The 22539-nt window shown below is 45.8% G+C and overlaps 1 protein-coding gene across 1 annotated transcript in view; it reads right to left on the reverse strand.

Annotated features, from left to right (window-relative positions):
- Positions 1-726: 726 nt before the first annotated feature.
- The window catches only part of LOC143923399 (uncharacterized), a 139003-nt gene continuing 117190 nt past the window's right edge, over positions 727-22539 (reverse strand). The window contains exons 10-14 of the mRNA XM_077447057.1: positions 10129-10417; positions 6121-6309; positions 4549-4601; positions 4180-4459; positions 727-1808 (exon numbers count right to left, since the gene is read on the reverse strand). Coding sequence (XP_077303183.1) covers positions 1531-1808; positions 4180-4459; positions 4549-4601; positions 6121-6309; positions 10129-10417 — 1089 coding nt within the window. The 3' untranslated portion in view covers positions 727-1530. The remainder of the gene's footprint in view (positions 1809-4179; positions 4460-4548; positions 4602-6120; positions 6310-10128; positions 10418-22539) is intronic.

Raw genomic sequence — 22539 nt, forward strand, 5'->3', positions numbered from 1 at the left:
GGAAATGCAACTGTGTCAATAAAGTTAGTTGAAACTAAAGAAAAAGCACAAGGGTATGTAAGCTGTTTCCCTATTACAAAGGCTGGACAAAGGCATGGAAAAAAATAAAAACCTCAATGTGGTGCAATATGCTGAGAAAATTGAAATAGTACAACTCAAATTCCCCAATATCTCAACTAAATACCCATAGTTTTGCCCCGTACACACGATAGGATTTTGTGACAAAAAATGTTGGATGTGAGCTTGTTGTCGGAAAGTCCGACCTTGTGTATGCTCCATAGAACATTTGTTGTCGGAATTTCCGCCAACAAATGTTTGAGAGCAGGCTCTCCAATTTTCCGACAACAAAACTTGTTGTCAGAAATTCTGAGCGAGTGTACACAAGTCCGACGCACAAACATCCACGCATGCTCGGAATCAAGCAGAAGAGCCGCACTGGCTATTGAACTTCATTTTTCTCTGCGCGTCTTACGTGTTGTACGTCACCGCGTTCTTGACGTTCACAATTTCTGACAACAATTGTGTGACCGCGTGTATGCAAGACAAGTGTGAGCCAACATCCTTTGGAAAAAAAATCCACGTTTTTTTTTTTTGTCGGAAAATCTTATCGTGTGTACAGGGCATTGGAGTTCTAAATATGATGACACCTATATGACCATAGACAATTATCCTCTCTTACAAGCAGGGGTAGCTTTTCTATTAGAAAGCAAAGTAGACCAAGATGAATTGACTCTTTAGTGTATTTTATTCGGTCAGTCGTGTTTATCATATGTTAAGCCCATTATAGAACAAGGAAGGACAATATATTCATTATGCTTAAAAATAATATTTGTGGAGAAGCAGCTAGTTGTCAGTGTTCACACGTTGGGGAGATGTCTTCTAGATTTTATTGGATATCTATGGACTATTTAAACATTGTTGGCATACCCTGCAAGCTCCTTCAGTTGTCTGTTGTACTGCCTATCATATCTTTCAGACAGGCAGCCCAACAGCCAATTGGAGGAATGCACAGGTCAGCCTGACAACACTGCTGCTAATTATGAGGCAGCGGCTCAGCGTTGTCAGACAGCAACAAGAAGTGCTGCTACTGGTCAGAATCTCCAGGTAAGAAACTTTGCAACGGATACACAAAAATGGTTTGCCCAACCTGTATTTAGTGAGGAATGACACCTACTGAAAAAACTGACTTTGGGCTGATATACAGTTTTAAGAATATCGAGCAAAAGACAAATTGTTCCTTGAGAAAAGTAATACTAGGTAAGTTCAATGAAAATAGTTTTTTTTTTACAAGCCTGTAGACTTATTTTCCATCTCCATTGTCTCTTGCAATAGGTGTAACTCTAATCCCATTGGGTTGCTGGCATGGACATCTGGGCAGTGTATGAACCCATTGGTCTCCTGGGGTGATGGTAGCTGTCCAAGGAGATCATGTTCTCCATACCAAAAGCCTTCTGCCACGTAGAGTGATATCAGCAGAGAAATTATTAAAAAAACAAACAACTTGATATTATAAAGAATACTGAGGTGGAGTTATACCAAATCTTCTTTTGAATTTGAAAATGAAGCAGAAGTCATTCCTTCCTTTAGAATTTCCTTAAGTGTGTTAAGTTTCTCGTAAACAGTGCTCAGTCTCCTGTCTACATGCATACTTCTGTTGCGGTTCTGTTGAAGTATATTATCCGATTTAGTGAAGAGTAGAACGTCTCTGGCCAACATCTCCAGACTGGGCTGAGACTCCACAGTCCAGGATTTTGCCTCCTTGTCGCTGTTGCCCACTTCATCTATCACCACAATCACTCTGCTTTTACCTGGAACAATCACAAGTGGTGACATTACTCTCAGGAAATAATTGGAAGATTTATAAATTCAATTAATGCTGTCACTGTAGAATCACGGACTCTAAATAAAGTCAGTGCAGAAAACCTAATTACATTTTTCTAAAGTATTAGAAGGCAAAAAGGGGTTATTAATTACCCAGCTAATACAGGTACAGGGCCTTGAAAAGGAAGTCATACCTCTGGAAATTTCCCACATTTTACCATGTTAGGCCCCTTTCACACTGACGTTCCGTTCAGGCCCGCCTGTCAGTTTTTCAGGCGGACCTGAACGGGTGCTCCATAGAGCTCTATGGAGCGTCGGATGTCAGCGGTGACATGTCCGCTAACATCCGACCCGCTCCGATCCGAAAAAGTGTAACGGAGGAAAAAGCTATTTTTCCATCCGTCATCGGATCGGGTGACGACGGGCACTGTGGTCCGTCGTCATCCGATCTCCCATAGGGGAGAGCGGCGCTGTGACAGGTCTGTCCCTTCGCAGTGTGCAGAGACGGACCTGTCATCTCCCTGCTCAGCGGGGATCGACGGAGTGATCCCCGCTGAGCAAACGGATATCCACGGGGCGGATCAGAACTGATCCGCCCCATGTGAAAGGATCCTAACAGTCAAAAAACGTAATTGTATTTTATTGGGATTTTATGTGATAGACCAACACAAAGTGGCACATAATTGTGAAGTGGAAGGAAAATGATAAATTGTTTTCAAATATGTTTTACAAATAAATATGTGAAAAGTGTGGTGTATATTTGTATGGCGCCCCCCCCCCCCCCCCCCGAGTCAATACTTTGTAGAACCACCTTTCGATGAAATTAAAGCTGCAAGTCTTTTTGGGGATGTCTCTACCAGCTTTGCACATCTAGAGAGGGACATTTTTGCCCATTTTTCTTTGCCAGACATCTCAAGCTCTGTCAGATTGGATGGAGAGCGTCTGTGAACAGCAATTTTCAAGTCTTGCCACAGATTCTCAATTGGATTTAGGTCTGGACTGTGACTGGGCCATTCTAACACATGAATATGCTTTGATCTGATCCATTCCTTGGTAGCTCTGGCTGGATGTTTCGGGTCGTTGTCCTGCTGGAAGGTGAATCTCTGCCCCGTTCTCAAGTCTTTTGCAGACTCTAACAGGTTTTCTTAAAAGATTGCCCTGTATTTGGCTCCATCCATCTTCCCATTAACTCTGACCAGCTTCCCTGTCCCTGCTGAAGAAAACCATCCCCACCACATGATGCTACCACCACCATGTTTCACGGTGGGAATGGTGTGTTCAGGGTGATGTGCAGTGTTCGTTTTCTACCACACATAGTGTTTTGCTTTTAAGACAAAAACTTCACTTTTGGCCTCATCTGACCAGAGCACCTTCTTCCACATGTTTGCTGTGCCCCCCTCCCTCTCACTATGCTTCTTGCCAACTGCAAACAGGACTTCTTATGGCTTTCTTTTTACCACTCTTCCATAAAGGTCAGATTTGTGAAGAGCACGACTAATAGTTGTCCCGTGGACAGATTCTCCCCCCTGAGCTGTGCATCTCTGCAGCTCTTCTAGAGTTACCATGGACCTCTTGGCTGCTTCTCTGATGAATGCTCTCCTTGCCCGGCCTGGTCAGTTTAGGTGGCTGACCATGTCCTGGTAGGTTTGCAGTTGGTCCATACTCTTTCCATTTTCAGATGATGGATTGAACAGTGCTCTTTGAGATGTTCAAAGCTTGGAAGATTTATTTATAACCTAACCCTGCTTTATACTTCTCCACAGCTTTATCCCTGACCTGTCTGGTGTGTTCCTTGGCCTTCATGATGCTGTTTATTCTGTAAGGTTCTCTAATAAAGCTATGAGGGCTTCACAGAACAGCTGTATTTATACTGAGATTGAATTACACACAGGTGGACTCTATTTACTAATTAGGTGACTTCTGAAGGTAATTGGTTCCACTGGATTTTTAGTTAGAGGTATCAGAGTAAAGGGGGCTGAACACAAATGCCCCCCCCCCCCCACACTTTTCACATATTTATTTGTAAACATTTTGAAAACAATCTATCATTTTCCTTCCACTTCACAATTATGTGTCACTTTGTGTTGATCTATCAAATAAAATCCCAATAAAATACATTGATGTTTTTGGTTGTAACATGACAAAATGTGGAAAATGTCAAGGGGTGTGAATACTTTTTCAAGGCACTGTACATGTGTAGCCTTAACTCTAAATAATCTTCCTGCTAGGAAACATACAGTATATATAACAAACGATACATTGGGAGAAGACTTATCTTGCAGGAAACCCTTCCTTCTTAAGAAAATAAGCGAGTGTTATTGAACCATAGGGTAATGACATCTTAACCTGGATTCTTACCAATTCTAGTCGACAAGTATAGCAGCTCTTCATCATACAAAGAAGTCTTCTGATCTGTGAGATATTGGTACCCCCGACCCATGCAGTGATACAGGATCCCAAATTTACAAAGTGATACCAGCGATTGAAATTCCTTCAAATTGCCAGGAGAAATCTGATGAAATACGACTTGGTGGTTTCCAAATTCTTTAGATGACAGCAGTCTCTCCAACCAGCTACACTTGGACTTCTCAGAACGGGAGAAGATGCCAATGACAGAACTAGCTGGAGCTGATTGTATCTGAGAAGAAGAAAATATAAATTTATAAAATACAAAACCACAAAATGTAGAATGTTAGTACACTGAGGTATTGCTGTTCATTTACTCACACTTGATTTTCCCAATAATTTATGTTGAACGGGGTCTGTTCTTGTACGATATTCTGGAAAATATAGAAATACATTCATAGTTCTGACCACAATACAATTCTTATCTAATATTCCACATCAACTGTTAACTCGAATAAACCAAAACCACTAGTTTTAAAAATAATTCTTTAGATTTGGCTCTCCTGTTGTCATCTCCTCTGACATTATTGCCCAGAACGTAATAGTCAACTCCTGACCAGTGGCGGCTGGTGCTCAACATTTTTGGGGGGGTGCAAACAGATTGAAAAATAAAATAAAAACATCAATTGCAGCCTCACTGTGCCCATAAAACGCAGCTACTGTGCCCATCAATTGCCGCCACTGTGTCCATCAGACGCAGCCAGTGTGCCCATCAAACGCAGCCACTGTACCCATAAATTGCCACCACTGTGCCCATTAAACGCTGCCACTGTGCCATCAAGCGCAGCCACTGTACCCATAAACTGCCGCCACTGTGCCATCAAATGCTGCTATTGTAACCATCAATTGCTGCCAGTGTGCCCCATTTGCCGCCAGTGTGCCCCATCAATTGCCACCAGTTTGCCCCATCAATTGCCACCAGTGTGCCCCATCAATTGCCACCAGTGTGCCCCATCAATTGCTGCCAGTTTGCCCCATCAATTGCCACCAGTTTGCCCTATCAATTGACACCAGTTTGCCCCATCAAATGCTGCCAGTGTGCCCCCCCCTGCATGGCACTTACATGTCTCGGGTCAGAGCTGTCCTCCACACTCCCTCCGAGTCCTCGATGTCTTCTGCTATGATTGGGCGTCTGATAGGCATCCAATCACAGCGCCTATCGCTTCAGTCAATCAGGTGACAGGTAACCAGACCCAGTGAACCAGAACCCAGTGAACCAGATCGCTTCAGTCAATCAGGTGACAGGTAACCAGAACCTATCGCTTCAGTCAATCAGGTGACAGGTAACCAGACCCAGTGAACCAGAACCCAGTGAACCAGAACCAGACCCACACTCCCTCCGAGTCCTCGATGTCTTCTGCTATGATTGGGCGTCTGATAAGCATCCAATCACAGTGCCTATCGCTTCAGTCAATCAGGTGACAGGTAACCAGACCCAGTGCACCTGATTGGCTGAGAGGCGGGTTAGTGTTAGGAAAGCTATTTGTTTGATTCCCTAACACAACACTGGGTGTAAGCAGCGAACGGACAGCAGTGCGCCCGCTGTTTACCAATTTGGAAGCCTATTAGAGCACACAGCTCTAATCAGGATGCCTATTAGAGCCAATGGCTCTAATCAGGCACTTCCAAAAACACCCCCGCCAATGTAATTCAGATGCGTGGTGCCCGACAAGGGGCCGGGCACCTGAGTAGGGGACAGCAGCGGCGACAATAGATAGATTCATGCAATAAATGAATGTATTTAGTGGAGAATGATGGGGGCAGGAGAGAGGGGGCGGCGCTCCTGCACCCTCTATGGACACACCGCCACTGCTTCTGACTCTAAACTCCACAATAATAAAATAAACCAGCATATTCCTATAGTTCTGGGTAAAGAGAGTTGAGGAAGATTACCTGGAGGTTGTCGGAACAGCTTTAGGCTCTTTAGTCGTTGAACCAGTCGCTCTTTGTAGTATTTTTCTTCCGGAGTTATATAGAGGAGATCACCAGCCCATTTTTCGATCTTGGACTTGATCCACAACACCCATTTTCTATCTGCAACACTTTGCAGATCATCAATCAGCACAATCACATTGTCCTTTCCTGTGTACAAGGAAGAGATCAATAACTAATAATGGGCAGATTTCATCAAAAGATTGTTGAGGAACAGTCTTCCTCTGATCAGTGACACCTATTGGTACATGCAAACGAATATGTTAGTAAATCTCACTCAGCTAATGTGCCATGTAGATCCCACAGACATACTACCACCTGCAGCCAATTCCTGCATCCTGTGCGCTAAATGGGAGGAGCTTCCTGTTATAGTCACATAATCAGCCTCAGCTTTTAAAAGAAAAACTGCTGAGAACAGCAATGATCCAATCAGATGAGCAGGAAACTACATTGCTAGGGTGGTTCTGTACACCAACAATGCAACCATTCAAGTAAGTTTGAAAGCAGAATTCAACTGTAAGGCTACATGCCCATGGGTGTTTAAAAAAACAAGCTGCAAAGCTAGTACCTGGAGGGGGCGCTCGCTAGTCCCCCTTCTTTCCTGACCTGCCAGGCTGTGTGTTTGGATAAGGGTCTGGTATGGATCTTGGGGGGAACCCAAGGGGTCCCCCTTCAAGATTCTCAGCACACAAGTCGCACCGCAAGTTGGATCATCTTGATCCGACTTCTGATGCGACTTCTATTCAAATCAATGGGCTCCCATAGGGAACCATTGATTTTGAAAAGAGACAGAGAAACTTTCTGTGACAGGGAGCTGAGGAGCTTCTCCCAGCACCCACTGTCACTATTTAAAAATAACGCGGCTGTGCGGGGCTCTGCCCACATGGGCGAATCATTCATTCACAGTTTCCTGTGAAAGCACGAAATGCAACTATCGCCAGCCATTGCTCAATGGCTTGTAATTTTAAATAGACTGCAAGGTCGCTGGTGAAGCCCTGCATCTTGTAAACAGCCAGCCCATGAAGTTTAGTGCACGGCGGTCCCATTTTCCAACTGGACACTGGAGGGGCTAGATGGTCCCCCTCCCTTGAACCTTTAAACTTCCAACCATTGAAACAAGTCTATCCGCTCCTTGTTCCATTGGAAAGATTGAAGAGATGGAGAACCTGGCCACTCTAAACTAAGAGATTATGGTGCAAAATCATCGCCCGCTCCTGTTTTACACTACAATTATTTGAAGTCTCTATGCTAATCGCAGGCTCCTATATAAGTAAAAGCGTGATGTCGATGTGAAAATCGCCCTATCTGCTTAGAGAAATCTTTTCTTATTTGTTATTTCTGCCCTTTGGCACAACTGTTTTTTGGGTTTCCTCTTTCCCATTAAGAAAAAAAAATTGATAAAAGCTCCTGAGGAAGCGTTGGCAATAACGCGAAACATGTAGAGCGCCAAAGTATTTCTAAGATCGGTTCTGTAATTAATACCCTGTCCACTATACCCTCTTCTTCTCTGTGTAATAAGTATTAATGTATATTTGTTTACCTTTGGGTATATATATCTGATGGAAATAGACATGGATATGATGTAAAATTGTATGAAGATAGACAGGTTATATAAAAACAGTACTCGATGTGTTTTATTATTGTTTTTTAAATAAATATATTTTCTTATGCTTAAAATATATATATATAACTTTTTCTTCAGTATTTTATTTTTTATGCTGTATATTTAATTACAGTAGTATGCCTAAAAAGTCCAAAACAACCAAAAATTTTTTGAGGTTTTTTGTGTTTCTCCCTTTTCTGTCTTCTTTTTTCTTTGTTTTAATTCAAATTGTTGAAAGGATGTGGCATTTGGAATTTTTGTTTTGCAGTGTATCCACAGAACCACCCTGTGTTAGATACACACTACATACTTTTTATAGGAAAAGAGAAGAAGAAGGGGGCGCCTCTGGGTGTAGATTTTTAAAAGGCAATTTATTCACAGGTAAAACAAACAGATGATGCACTCACATTTTCCAAGGCATAAAAAAGCATGCTTGGCCTGATGAAAGAGCGCGGTCGTCTCTCCACCTGGACCCGAACGCTCAGGAAACGCGTCGCCCGCCGTGACGTCACAACCCCACGACCCGCGTGTCACCGCTAACCAAGCCTCGCTTTGGAAACACATCCTCTGCGTCCACCAAGCCGGCTTAACAACAAACTCGTGGTAACGCCAGGAGAGGACAACATGACACCCGCGGACCGGATCCTATGTGACGGACGAATCAGATGAAAAAACCGCCCCCCTTGTATTCTACATGCTTTTTTATGCCTTGGAAAATGTGAGTGCATCATCTGTTTGTTTTACCTGTGAATAAATTGCCTTTTAAAAATCTACACCCAGAGGCGCCCCCTTCTTCTTCTCTTTTCCTGCAACAGTCTAGGAGCCTGGTTTCAGCTCCCTGTGGTGGCAGCCCTGCATTCCAAAGTCCTACTCAAGCCTTGCATTCCAAAGTCCTACTCAAAGACACTTTCACGGGACTTGAGAACTAAAAGTTCTCATTCATATTATCGTCCAATATAACTTTATACAGACAGCCCTCTGGAGTATATTATTTTCTGATCTTTTGCGCCTCTACTTGTCGTGTACATACTTTTTATAGCCAGCCCATGAAGGTGCGGGCTGAAAGCTGCAAGGTTTGTCTGCCGGAGTCTGGCATTGCACCCCTATTCTGCTGAGTCAAAAGTTTTCCACCGCCTCCCTCAAAAACTCTCTAACAATACACACCAATTAGGAATGTGTCGGGTGCCCCCAAGGCTCTGTTCTACCAGGAGATGGATTGGGGACTGCAGAAAATGGGAAGGAATAACCCCTTAAGCTTCAAAGTGAGTATAACAAACATGTTTTACTGCATATACAGACTGATTTTACCATTGTGGGTTTAGTAACACCACTTAAGCCACGCTCTATATGGCTGGCCAAAGACCAGAGCACTTTTTGAGATTCGACACTGTGCGACGTGGCTCCCAAACAAAATTGACGTTCTTTTTTTCTCCACAAATAGAGCTTTATTTTGGTGGCATTTGACCTCTGCGGTTTTTCTTTTTTGCGCTATAAACAAAAATAGAGCGACAATTTTGAAAAAAAACGCATTATTTTTTACTTTTTGCTATAATAAATATCCCCAAAAAATATATGAAAAAAATATTTTTTCCTCAGTTTAGGCCGATATGTATTCTTCTACATCTTTTTGTTAAAAAATACTCACATTAAGCGTATATAGGGGATAGTTTTATGGCATTTTTCATAATATATTTTTTTTACTTGTAATGGCGGCGACCAGCGATTTTTTTTTATCGTGACTGTAACATTATGGTGGACACATGGGACACTTTTGCTGCTATTTTGGGATCATTCACAATTATACAGCAATCGTTGCGATTAAAAATGCATTGGTTATACTGTGTAAATGTGACTGGTAGTGAAGGGGTTAACCAGGAGGGGGTGCTGTAGGGGTTAAGTGTGTCCTAAGAAGTGATTCTAACTGTGGGGGGGAGGGGCTACATGTGACACGACACTGATCACCGCTCCAGATTACAGGGAGCTGTGATCAGTGTCCTGTCACTAGGAAGAATGGGGAAATGCTTGTTTACATCAGCATTTCCCAGTTCTCCCTCTCCGTGAGACAATTGCGGGACCCGCGATCACACTCACGGAGCTCGCAGTAGGGTCACACCTGCAATGCTGGTGACGCGCACGTGACCACACGCCGGAAAATTTAAAGGGACGTACCTGTACGCCCATTTGCCTGTCCGTGCCATTCTTTTGACGTAAATGTTCGTGCGCCGGTCGGCAAGTGGTTAAGTACTAAAAATGAAGTGTAACTTTGTACCTATCTATACTATACCTATAATACAAAGTAGAAGTATTATAACTTTTGACAGTTTTAAAAAAAGTAGATACAATATTTTCATCAGAAAGACTTTTACCTAATGTATGTACCAGCTGTTCTGTTACTCTGCGGTACAGAAATTCCCCCTGTGGAGTGACAGCGGATCCATTCTTCGTAGTGTGATATAAGATTGCTGCTACGCATTGAATTTGTCCCTCTTCAAGTCCCACATCATCATATGATGGCATTTCATGATAGGTGACTTCTCTTTGTCCAAAGATGTCTGATGACAGCAATCTCCTTAGCCAACTGATATGACCCTCTTCTGACACAGTGAAGACACCGATGGCGGATCTCTGAGATGTTGGTGTCTTCTGAGAATTGGTCTAAGATGAACAAACAACAAGTAAACCAGAGTTTGCTTAATAAAAGGTGTAAAGTAATTACATTGTATCTTGTAATAATTATTATGTAAAGCCAGGCATGAGTCAGGACAGCGGAAAAAAAGACTAGCCATTTGGATGCACCTGCTTACAAGCCTAGCTAGCAGTCTGTCTAGGATTGTGCTCCAATAGGAGTCTGCTAAAAAGACTGTCAAGATGTAGCTGTCACTCGGTCTGTGCCCCCATCTGGGGGGCCCAGTCAGGGTTCCACATGGTATTGGAGCTCCAGGAAAAGGCTACATAATGGCCACTGTAGACAAACAAACAAAACAGACATCTTCTGATGAGGTGCATTTGTGTGAACCGTACATAGAGCTACACTGTGAAGGGCTAGAGGTCGTGCCACCACTCTCTGCAGGTTTGGTGGCCCCTTATGTGAGTTTGAAAGTGGCATTTGTTTTTATACCATTTTTTTTATGAATACAAAGGTCCAGAAAGTCAGATAAGAGAAGTACCACCGCTCTAGGCACATCCAGAAAGCACAAAAATAGCTTCTCCAGGCAGAGAGATCCGGGTGCGAGCCACAACATGAAGACAATGTAGGTAATTAGAAGACTCTGGACGGCCGCACTCCAAAACAAAATTGGTGCATTTATTCTAAAAATCATAGGAGCACTACAAGTGACATCACAGCAAGAAGCAACAACAGCTAACGCGTTTCACACTACAGAGAGTGCTTCTGTAGTGTGAAACGCGTTAGCTGTTGTTGCTTCTTGCTGTGATGTCACTTGTAGTGCTCCTGTGATTTTTTGAATAAAGGCACCGATTTTGTTTTGGAGTGCAGCCGTCCAGAGTCTTCTAATTACCTACATTATTTTTTTTTTATACTGGATGTTTTGAATATACAGTTGGAAATATTCAACTACTACACTATGAGCAAAAATATTGTTTTTGGTTGGTGACTCCATGCAGATACCTCTGGTACTATGCCCTGGTGGAGTGCAATAGAGCGGTCCTACCATCTGTGGAGCGAGAGTGGTGATGCTGGATGCCATTTACACAAAGTGCTTATTGCTGTTCTAGTAACAGACAGCATATCCCTCTGGTGAGTGTGTATTTCTACCATTGGTGACGGATTGGTACTACCGGTGCTTCCAAGCATTGAATGAAGGCTGAAGTGGAGTTTTATATGTTTTATACCCATAACCATAACGTTATTATTATTTTAGTTCTATTTTGTTATAATTGGTTATTGGTGAACTATATATCTACACTTATTGCATGGGGCTGTTTACAATTTTCTGAAAGCGCGCTGACTTTATTTTATTATTTTTACAAGGTTCCACATGGGGTTGGGAATCTGAGGACCTACATGGACTTTTAGTTAACAAATATGGACTTACTGCCAAATCATGGACCTTAAGGGATTACTTGCTACTCCTTTGGATGTATTGACTAAATAAACACTTGCCTTGGAAGGATTGCTTTTATTTGCTGATAAATCGCGGTATGATTATGTCATGGAAATGTGTATGAAGATGGAGTTATTGAACTTTTTCTGTATTATACTGAACTACTTCAGTAAAGACCTTTGTTGTTCCTTTAAATGCCTGGCCTGAAGTCTCCCAAGGGATGCATGCCTGGCATATAAAAAGAACAGGGCTTACAACTATGGACTAGAGAGTTAGAGAAAATACAGTACAGAGAGTCCAGCATGTAGGATACTGTCTACTGTAAGCTATATTGCTGTTGCTAAGGACAACCGTGCATATATAATTTTCTAAATGCAGCCAACCATATAGGCAATGGGTGAAAAGAAAGGACGACTGGTACTTTGGTAGTTAAGGGGTGTTATGCTTGGCCCTTCCACTGGCAATAGTCTCCTCACATACTGTTGTGATATCATGCATTTCCCGTATCCAGTAGCAACAGTTGGACATGTCACTGAGGGCGAGTTAAAATGAGTTGCAGGAGATTTTTACAGGCTCTGCGATACCGGCTCGGAAATGCTTCACACCCTGGGAAGTGGTGTTCTCTAACAAGGAGCTGTGTCCAAAGTGTTTTGGCCATGGGTTACAACAAGTGGATTGTGCAAGTGATTACTCGTTTCCACGTTGGACTTGTGCCTTAACCACTACAATACAGGGCACTTTCGCCCCCTTCCTTCCCAGCCAAATTTTCAGCTTTCATCGCTCTCACACTTTCAATGACAATTGCGCGGTCGTGCTACACTGTACCCAAATGAAATTGTTATCATTTTGTTCGCACAAATAGAACTTTATTTAGGTGGTATTTATTCACGACTCCGTTTTTTATTTTTTGCGATATAAGTGCAAAAAAAGCGGAAATTTGGAAAAAAAACAATATTTTCTTTTTTCTATTTTAAAAGAAATCCAATAAAATCAAATGTCATAAATTTAAGCTAAAATGTATTCTGCTACATGTTTTTGGTAAAAAAAATTCCGTTAAGTGTATAATAATTGGTTTGTGTGATCACGGACATATGTATGCAAATGATCATGTACAGATGTGTGCAGATAATCATGTACATATGTGTGCAGATAATCATTGGAACATGTGATTTTAGTGGGACATATGTGGGGGACATGTGTTTTTTTATTTGGGAAAATGTGTGTTTTGGGGACATGTGTGGTGACATGTGTATTGTGGTGACATGTGTGTTTACACTGTGTGGTGATCAGTTAGTAAAAAGCTGTAAAAACAGCTCATACTCACTGATAGTGATGGATGAACTTCCAATGGGCTGTTTCGCGAACGCGGACCGCGAACCGATAGTTCGCGAAACGGAACGTTCGCAGCGGGCCCCATTGACTTCAATGGGAGGTGAACTTTGCAAACCTACAGGTCAAATTTGCAGCCACAAAATAATTACTAGCTGTGCAAACATAGTCCCACCACATGGCCAATGAGATAACACATGTATGAGGTGAATCTGAGATCGACAACTGCAAGCATTCTTTTTCTAAATGTGAAATTGTTGTGACAATTTAGGACTGTGGAGCGCATGGAGGCAATGGAGGAGAGGGAAGGTCAGGGTAGGCAAAGAAGAGGGTGCAGGAGATGATCACCAGCAGCGTGACATACAGCAATGACACATGCACCGTGATAGAGTTATCTGACACCAGCACCGTGATAGAGAGCACTGACATCAGCAGCGTGACATACAGCATTGACACCTGCACCGTGATAGAGTGATCTGACACCAGCACCGTGATAGAGAGCACTGACATCAGCAGCGTGACATAAAGCACTGACACCAGCACCGTGATATACAGCACTGACAGCAGCACCGTGATAAAGAATAATGATGGCCGAACGGTTCGCCCGGCGGTCGTTTCGCGGCGAATTTCGGTCGTTCGCGGTCCGCTCGTTCGCTCGCCTTTTCCCGTCGTTCGCCCCGGCGGACTTACGTGTTTAATGTGTAAAAGAACTTTGACCTTTGATGACACGTTTATCATGGGGTGCAGGACAGCCAATTGAGACATGACAGCACATGGACACTTGGACATTCCCCCTAACCTATAAATACACCCGATCCGGTGGCCATTTTACATTCTTTCTTCTGTCACTATAGGGAAAGGTTGCTGTGTGGAGTAGGGACAGATAAAACGCTAGCTATTTGGTACACAAAAGTTCTTTTCAGGACTGGTATAGGTGTTAGGTGTATATAGGTTTGCTGTGCTACTGATTCTTGCAGCAGCCTGAGTGTCTTTTGTCAGTTTAGAGAAAGGGAAAGGACGGTGTGTGCTACAGGGACAGCCAGATTAGTCTTTCATCATCATCATCATCATCATCATCATTAGCTGTTACTATCAGATCCACAAAAGAGCTGTTCCAGTAACCACTAATCGTTCCAGTCTACTGTTTTTTGCCACTTTGTATAGGGACAGGAAGGAAGCAGTGTTGTCAGGCAGTGAGGGTCAGTTTAAAGACTTGCTGTTACTATTAGTTCCACAAAGGTTCTTTTCAGGACTGGTATCAGTGGTATGGTAATAGGCTTGTACACGTATAATATTCTTTCTTCCAAATATAGAAAGAATATTATACTTGACTGCTGCCCTTCTGCTGCAGTCTGCTAAACATTCACAACTCACTTGTTCCACAAAGCTCTTTATCAGGACTGGTAACTTGGTCTGTCTAGGGTGCTACGGTACATAGGGTTGAGTGCGGTACAGTCTGCTGTTCTGTATGGACCGCTATCGGTCCACAATAGATAGGGTTGAGGTGCACTACTGCTGACTGCTGCCCTATACTGCAGCAGTCCTTCATTGGTATAGGGACTGACGTACAGTCTGCTAAACACTAACACACAACCTGCTTGGTCCACAAAAGTTCTTATAAGGACTGGTAACTTGGTATAGGGTGCTACGGTGCATAGGGTTGAGTGCGGTACAGTCTGCTGTTCTGTAAGGACCGCTATCGGTCCACAATAGATAGGGTTGAGGTGCACTACTGCTGACTGCTGCCCTATACTGCAGCAGTCCTTCATTGGTATAGGGACTGACGTACAGTCTGCTAAACACTAACACACAACCTGCTTGGTCCACAAAAGTTCTTATAAGGACTGGTAACTTGGTCTAGGGTGCTACGGTACATAGGGTTGAGTGCGGTACAGTCTGCTGTTCTGTAAGGACCGCTATCGGTCCACAATACATAGGGTTGAGGTGCACCACTGCTGACCGCTGCCCTATACTGCAGCAGTCCTTCATTGGTATAGGGACTAAGAGTTTTGTCACAGGGTGATTTAAAAAATGACAGGCAGAGGAAGAGGCAGGCCCTTCCGCAGGGGTGGTAGGGGTAGGGCAGGAGCAACAGCCTTGAGCCAAAGTGGGAAGTTGCAGAAGGTGTGTTCAATTACTTTAAAGGACGCACCAGACTTGGTTGAGTGGCTCACTCAGCCTTACTCTTCTGCACCCTCCTCATCCTCTCGATCTGCACCCTCTTCTTCACTCTCTGCTATGTGCACCCCCAAAGACACTACCACCAACAACACCACCACTACCACCACCACATACCTTCCGCTTGAGTCACAGGAATTATTTTCCGATCCATATCAAGAGGACATTTCTGATGCGCAGCCACTCTTGGTATTGGATCAGGAAGAGGGGGTAGCAACAAGCGTTACTCAGCAGTCTGACGACAGTACCCAGATCAGCCCAAGGAGGAGGTTGGTCCCCGGTGTTGCTGCCTACTCCGAGATCTCTACTTATAGCGGTGGGGAAGGTGACGTTGATGATGACGTGTCTAGTGATGTCATGTGGGTGCCCACAAGAGAGGAAGAGGAGGGGAGTTCAGAGGGAGATATGGACCAGCAGATAGGGAGGAGAAGCAGCAATAACTTACATTGCACAGCAGGGACAAAGCAGACTGCAAATGTATCAGGAGCGAGTCATCGACCATGTACGGTCACATCTGGCGCTCCCAGGACACTGGCACATGGCTCCGCAGTGTGGGCTTTTTTTAACGTGCCCGCTGCTGACAATAGCGTTGCCATCTGCAATCTTTGCAGTCAACGCGTTAGTCGCGGTAAGCCCAACACTCACCTAGGGACGACCGCCTTAAGAAGGCACATGAGCAGCCATCACCGAGCCCAGTAGGAGCAACGGAACACACAAAGCCACACTGCAGGCTCTCACCGTCCAGCCTCGTCTTCTACTTCTCCTTCTCCTCTCTCCTCACAATTGTCCTCCACTCCACCTTCCATCACGCCAAGCTCACGTTTTTCTGCAAAAAGGCAGGCTTCCGTGGGCCTAATGTTCGAGCGTAAAAAAAATGATGACGCCGGATAACCCTCTTGCCCAACGGTTGACGGCTGGCTTGTCAGAACTGATAGCCCGCCAACTACTGCCATATAAACTGGTGGACTCGGAGGCCTTTCGCAAATTTGTGGCCATTGGAACACCACAATGGAAGGTCCCAGGAAGGAAGTATTTCTCAGAGAAGGGCATCCCAGAGCTATATGGCCATGTTCAGCGGCAAGTGAATGTATCTCTGGCACACAGTGTCGGTGCCAAGATACATCTGACCACAGACACGTGGTCTAGCAAACACGGGCAGGGAAGGTATATCAGTTTTACTGCCCACTGGGTGAACCTTCTGACGGCCGTCAAGCATGTAACCCGTGGCACCCGTGTAGATTTGGTTTTACCGCCACGGATTGCATGCAGGCCTGACTCTTCTTCTCCTCCTCCTCCTACTCCATCCTCCTCCCTCTCCTCCTCAGCTGCCTCCTCCTTTTCCGCTGCTAGCGTCTCTTCCGCTGCACCGCCCAAGCTCCCCAGAACCTATTCCACATGCCAGGTGAGACGTTGCCATGCCGTGCTGCGTCTGTTATGCCTGGAAGCTAAGAGCCACACTGGCCTGGCACTCCTTTCAGCTTTGCGTTCACAGGCAGATGAGTGGCTAACACCGCTCAATTTGACAGTTGGTAAAGTGGTGTGTGACAACGGTGCCAATCTGCTTAGCGCATTGAAACAGGGCAAAATCACGCACGTGCCGTGCATGCACACGTCTTAAACTTGGTCGTGCAGCGATTCCTTGTCAAATACCCTGGGGTCCAGGACATCTTGCGGCAGGCAAGGAAAATCTCGGCCCATTTCAGAAGATCTTACACGGCCATGGCTCGCCTTGCTGACATTCAGCGGCGACACCATCTGCCGGTCAGACGTCTTATTTGCGATTGCCCGACGCGATGGAACTCAACCTTCTATATGCTTGATAGGCTGCTCCAGCAGAAACGTGCAGTTAACGTCTACCTGTATGAACTCTGCGAAAGAAACGGTTCTGGGGAGCTGGGGTTTTTTTCACCGCGCCAGTGGCTGCTCATGCGCGATGCATGCAGACTTCTGCGGCCATTTGAGGAGATCACCAAACTGGTCAGTCGCAGCCATGGCGCCATCAGTGACATGGTACCTTATGCCTTCCTTATGGAGCGTGCATTGCGTTGTGTCATTGATCAGGCTGTGGAGGAGCAGGAGCGGGAAGATGAGGAAGTCGCAATGCTGGATGAATTCCCAGGGGGGGCTACTCTATCTGAGACAAGTCAACAACAGGAGTCTGATGAGGAGTCAGAGGAGGATGGTGCCGGGGCAGATGAGCAGGAGCAAGAAGAGCATGCTTTAAACCTTTCTGGGATCCCTGTTGTGCATGGATGGGGAGAGGAGAATGAAGAGGACGACATTATCCTGGATGATGAGCATGAGCCAGGCCACCACACCGCTTCCACTTTAGTGCAAATGGGGGCCTTCATGCTCCAGTGTTTTAATAGGGACCCCCGTATAAAAAGCATAAGGGTCAAGGACCAGTACTGGGTGGCAACGTACTTAGATCCTCGGTACAAACACAAAATGGCGGAAATGTTACCGCCGTCGCAGAGGGCTGTCAGAATGCAGCACTTCCAGGCCTTGCTTCGAGAAATGCTGCATTCTGCTTTTGCGTGCACTGGCAGAGGAGCAATTCCCACTCCCAGAGAAGGATTTGCGGGTACCAATCCAACAGCGCCTGCAAGAAGAGGCCGGTTTGAAGATGTGTTGGTGACTTCGGATATGAGGTCATTCTTTCAGCCGACCCATCGACAGGTGTCATCCGGATCCAGCATCAGGGAACGCCTAGACCGTCAGGTGTCCGACTACATTGGGTTAACGGCCGATGTGGACGCTCTGAGGAGTGATGAACCCCTGGACTGCTGGGTGGGCAGGCTTGACCTCTGGCCAGAGCTTGCCCAATTTGCTATCGAACTGTTGGCTTGCCCCTCATCCAGTGTCCTGTCCGAAAGGACGTTCAGCGCAGCAGGGGGGATTGTGACCGATAAGCGTACTCGCCTAGCTCACGACAGTGTTAACTACCTCACATTTCTAAAAATGAATGAGGCATGGATCTCGGAGGAATTCAACACATGTGACCAGTAGACCATGTATATGTCTATAAACAATTTTTTTAATCAAGCACACAGACCTTCTTTCTTCATTTGGCTCACTTCCTTGTCCCAAAAAAGCACACCGTACTATATGCCCCTACCCTCCTCTTTGAAGAGGTTGAGCGGTGTCATATTTCTACTGGGGCTGCTTATGATATCCCTGTGCTGTGCTGACTTCCTCCTAGGGGTTCTTATTATGAGGGGATCACACTATCCCTGTGCTGTGCTTACTTCCTCCTGGGGGTTCTTATTATGAGGGGATCACACCATCCCTGTGCTGTGCTGACTTCCTACTGGGGCTGCTTACGGTGCTGCTGTCAGTGCTGTATATCACGGTGCTGATGTCAGTGCTTAATGTCATGCTTCTGATGTCAGTACTCTCTATCACGGTGCTGCTGTCAGTGCTGTATATCACGGTGCTGATGTCAGTGCTTAATGTCACGCTTCTGATGTCAGTGCCCTCTATCACGGTGCTGCTGTCAGTGCTGTATATCACGGTGCTGATGTCAGTGCTGTATGTCACGCTTCTGATGTCAGTGCTGTATGTCACGGTGCTGCTGTCAGTGTTGTATGTCACGGTGCTGCTGTCAGTGCTGTATATCACGGTGCTGATGTCAGCGCTCTCTATCACGGTGTTGCTGTCAATGCTGTATGTCACGGTGCTGGTGTTAATGCTTTATGTCACGCTTCTGATGTCAGTACTCTCTATCACAGTGCTGCTGTCAGTGCTGTATATCACGGTGCTGATGTCAGTGCTTAATGTCACGCTTCTGATGTCAGTACTCTCTATCACGGTGTTGCAGTCAATGCTGTATGTCACGGTGCTGGTGTTAATGCTTTATGTCACGCTGCTGATGTCAGTGCTCTGTATCACAGTGCTGCTGTCAGATGACTCTATCACGGTGCAGGTGTCATTGCTGTATGTCACACTGCTGGTGATCACCTCCTGCACCCTCTTCTTTGCCTACCCTGGTCCCTGACCTTCCCTCTCCTCCATTGCCTTCATGCGCTCCACAGTCCTGAATTGTCAGAACAATTTCCCAAATAAAAAAAGAATGCTTGTAGTTATCAATCCCAAATTCACCTCATACATGTATTATGTCATTGGCCAGGTGGTGGGACTATGTTTGACAAGCTAATAATTATCACGTGGCTGTAAATTTGACCTAAAGATTTGCGAAGTTCGCCTCCCATTGAAGTCAATGGGGCCCGCCGCGAACGTTCGGTTTCGCGAACGTTTGGGTCCGTTCGCGTTTCGCGTCCGCAAAACGTCCCGTCTGAAGTTCGTCCATCACTAATAAAGAACACTGACATCAGCAGCGTGACATACAGCATTGACACCTGCACCGTGATAGAGTGATCTGACACCAGCACCGTGATAGAGAGCACTGACATCAGCAGCGTGACATAAAGCACTGACACCAGCACCGTGATATACAGCACTGACACCAGCACCGTGATATATAGCACTGACATCAGCAGCGTGACATACAGCAATGACACCTGCACCGTGATAGAGTGATCTGACACCAGCACCGTGATAGAGAGCACTGACATCAGCAGCGTGACATAAAGCACTGACACCAGCACCGTGATATACCAGTCCTTAAGGATTAGCAGACTGTACCTCACTCAACCCTATATACTGTAGTACACTAGACCTTACCAGTCCTTATAAGGACCTTTGTGGAACTAGTAGGTTGTGAATGATTAGCAGACTGTCAGGAAGATCCTTCTCACAGGCATCTGAGCGGCGTAAGTCGCAGAAGATCTTCTGTGCAGTTTCAAGAGCGTTACCGCGATCGGCGAGTGCGCGCGCGGCCGTTTGACGCAATTGGCGCCAATAGCGCTATTTAAAGTGGATCCTTGCTTCACTGCCTTGCTGCCTGATCAACAGCGTTCCCGTGTATCCTGGTATCCTGCATCTGAACCTGAACCTGCATCCATATCCTGATCCGTATTGAACCCGGCTTGTTCCCGACTCTGCTGTTTGCTGCCTGCCCCCGACTTTGGCCTGTACCCGACTACTCTTCTGGATTCCGTTTCTGTACCTGATCTGCCTGCCTGTGCCTGACCTGGACTGTTACATCATCCGTTATCTGTCTGTTGCCTGTTTACCGCTGCTGTACTACAGGACACCTCCCAGTCTACCACCATACCCGGCTGTTACTCCCTCTGCGCTTGTTGCCTTCTACCTTTTGCTACGGACTACTGGACTCTTCCCACTTCCCGCTGTATTCAGTTTGCACCAGTATTCACTGCCGGACTACAGAACTCCTCCCGCTGTTCGTTGTACCCTGCGACCACTTGTATCCCGTTGCCGGACTACAGGAATCCTTCTGCTGTCTGCTGAACCTTCCATTGCCTACATTCTGCTGCTGGACTACAGGACACCTCCACCATCATCGTTCTGCTGCTCTTTACTTCAACTGTCCAGTCAGGCACTTGTGCCCCTCTGTGCTCCCGAGCCCCTGTCATCACTACCAGGGTCTCCCGAGTCAGAGGTCTACGAGAAGCCGCTCCCTGCATTCCGGGCTCTGCCTTAAGGTACGTGACACAGACTGTACCTCAGTCCCTATACTGATAAAGGACTCCTGCAGAATAGGGCAGCAGTCAGCAGTAGTGCACCTCAACCCTATATAAATTGTGGACCTATACCAGTCCTTAAGGAATAGCAGACTGTACCTCACTCAACCCTATGTACTGTAGTACCCTAGACCTTACCAGTCCTTATAAGAAACTTTGTGGAACAAGTAGGTTGTGAATGATTAGCAGACTGTACCTCAGTCCGTATACTGATAAAGGACTACTGCAGCAGAAGGGCAGCAGTCAAGTATAATATTCTTTCTATATTTGGAAGAAAGAATATTATACGTGTACAAGCCTATTACCATACCAGTCCTGAAAAGAACCTTTGTGGACCTAATAGTAACAGCTACTGATTAAACTGACTGTCCCTCACTGCCTCACGCACAGCTTCCTGCCTGTCCCCATTTAAACTGACAAAACAGAGGCTGCTGGAACAATAACTTAAATAGCACTTTTGTGGACCTAATAGTAACAGCTTATGATTAAACTGACTGTCCCTGCAGCACACAGCGTCCTGTCCCTCTCTCTCTGACAAAAGACAGGCTGCTACAAAAATCAGTAGCACAGCAGTGCCTCAAAACTATATCCTGAACTACACCTAACACCTATACCAGTCCTGAAAAGAACTTTTGTGGACCAAATAGCTAGCTATTTGGGTCACTGCAGTCTCTCCCTGCTCCACACAGCAACCTCTCCCTATAGTGACAGTAGAAAGAATGTAAAATGGCCGCCGGATCGGGTCTATTTATAAGTTAGGGGGAATGTCCAAGTATCCATGTGCTGTGATGTCTCAATTGGCTGTCCTGTACCCCATGATGGATGTGTCATCATAGGTCAAAGTTCTTTTAGGCCGCGTACACACGGGCGGACTGTTCGCTCAACTAAGTTCGTCAGACTGTTTGACAAACAGTCCGTCCAAACTTTTGAATGAACGAACTTGCCCACACACGGCACTTTTTGAGCGGACTGTTTCAGCGGACTAAGTTTGCCGAACAGTCCGCTCAAATTTTGAAATGAACGGACTCGCCCACAAAAGGCGGAGGAAAGTCCGCTCATTTCGAGCGCGTGTCCAGGTAGGCGGGGCCCGCGAAGGAGACGTCGCTGGCACCGCCGCCTGGAATGAACTTAAAGGGACACCCAACGCCGAAAAAAATCGGCGTGGGGGTTCCCCCTAAGTCCACAACAGACCCTTGTACGAGCACGCTACCCGGCCGGCCAGGAAAGGGGGGCGAGCGAGCGCTCCCCACCCTCCTGAGCCGTACCAGGCCGCGTGCCCTCAACATGGGGGGTGCCTTGGGGAAGGGGGGGCCATGCGGCCCCCCCACCCCAAAGCACCTTGTCCCCATGTTGATGAGGACAAGGGCCTCTTCCCGACAACCCTGGCCGTTGGTTGTCGGGGTCTGCGGGCGGGGGGCTTATCGGAATCCGGGAGCCCCTTTAAGAAGGGGGCCCCCGGATACCGGCCCCCCCACCCTATGTGAATGAGTATGGGGTACAATGTACCCCTACCCATTCACCTGTGAAAAAAAAGTACAAAAAAAAACACAACACAGGATTAAAATATTTTATTGCACAGCTCCGGGGGTCTTCCGGGGTCTTC

Source organism: Lithobates pipiens, unplaced genomic scaffold, assembly GCF_037356315.1.
Source record: "Lithobates pipiens isolate NorthernLeopardFrog02 unplaced genomic scaffold, aLitPip1_a1.2 Scaffold_22, whole genome shotgun sequence".
NCBI classification, from domain to species: Eukaryota; Metazoa; Chordata; class Amphibia; order Anura; family Ranidae; genus Lithobates; species Lithobates pipiens.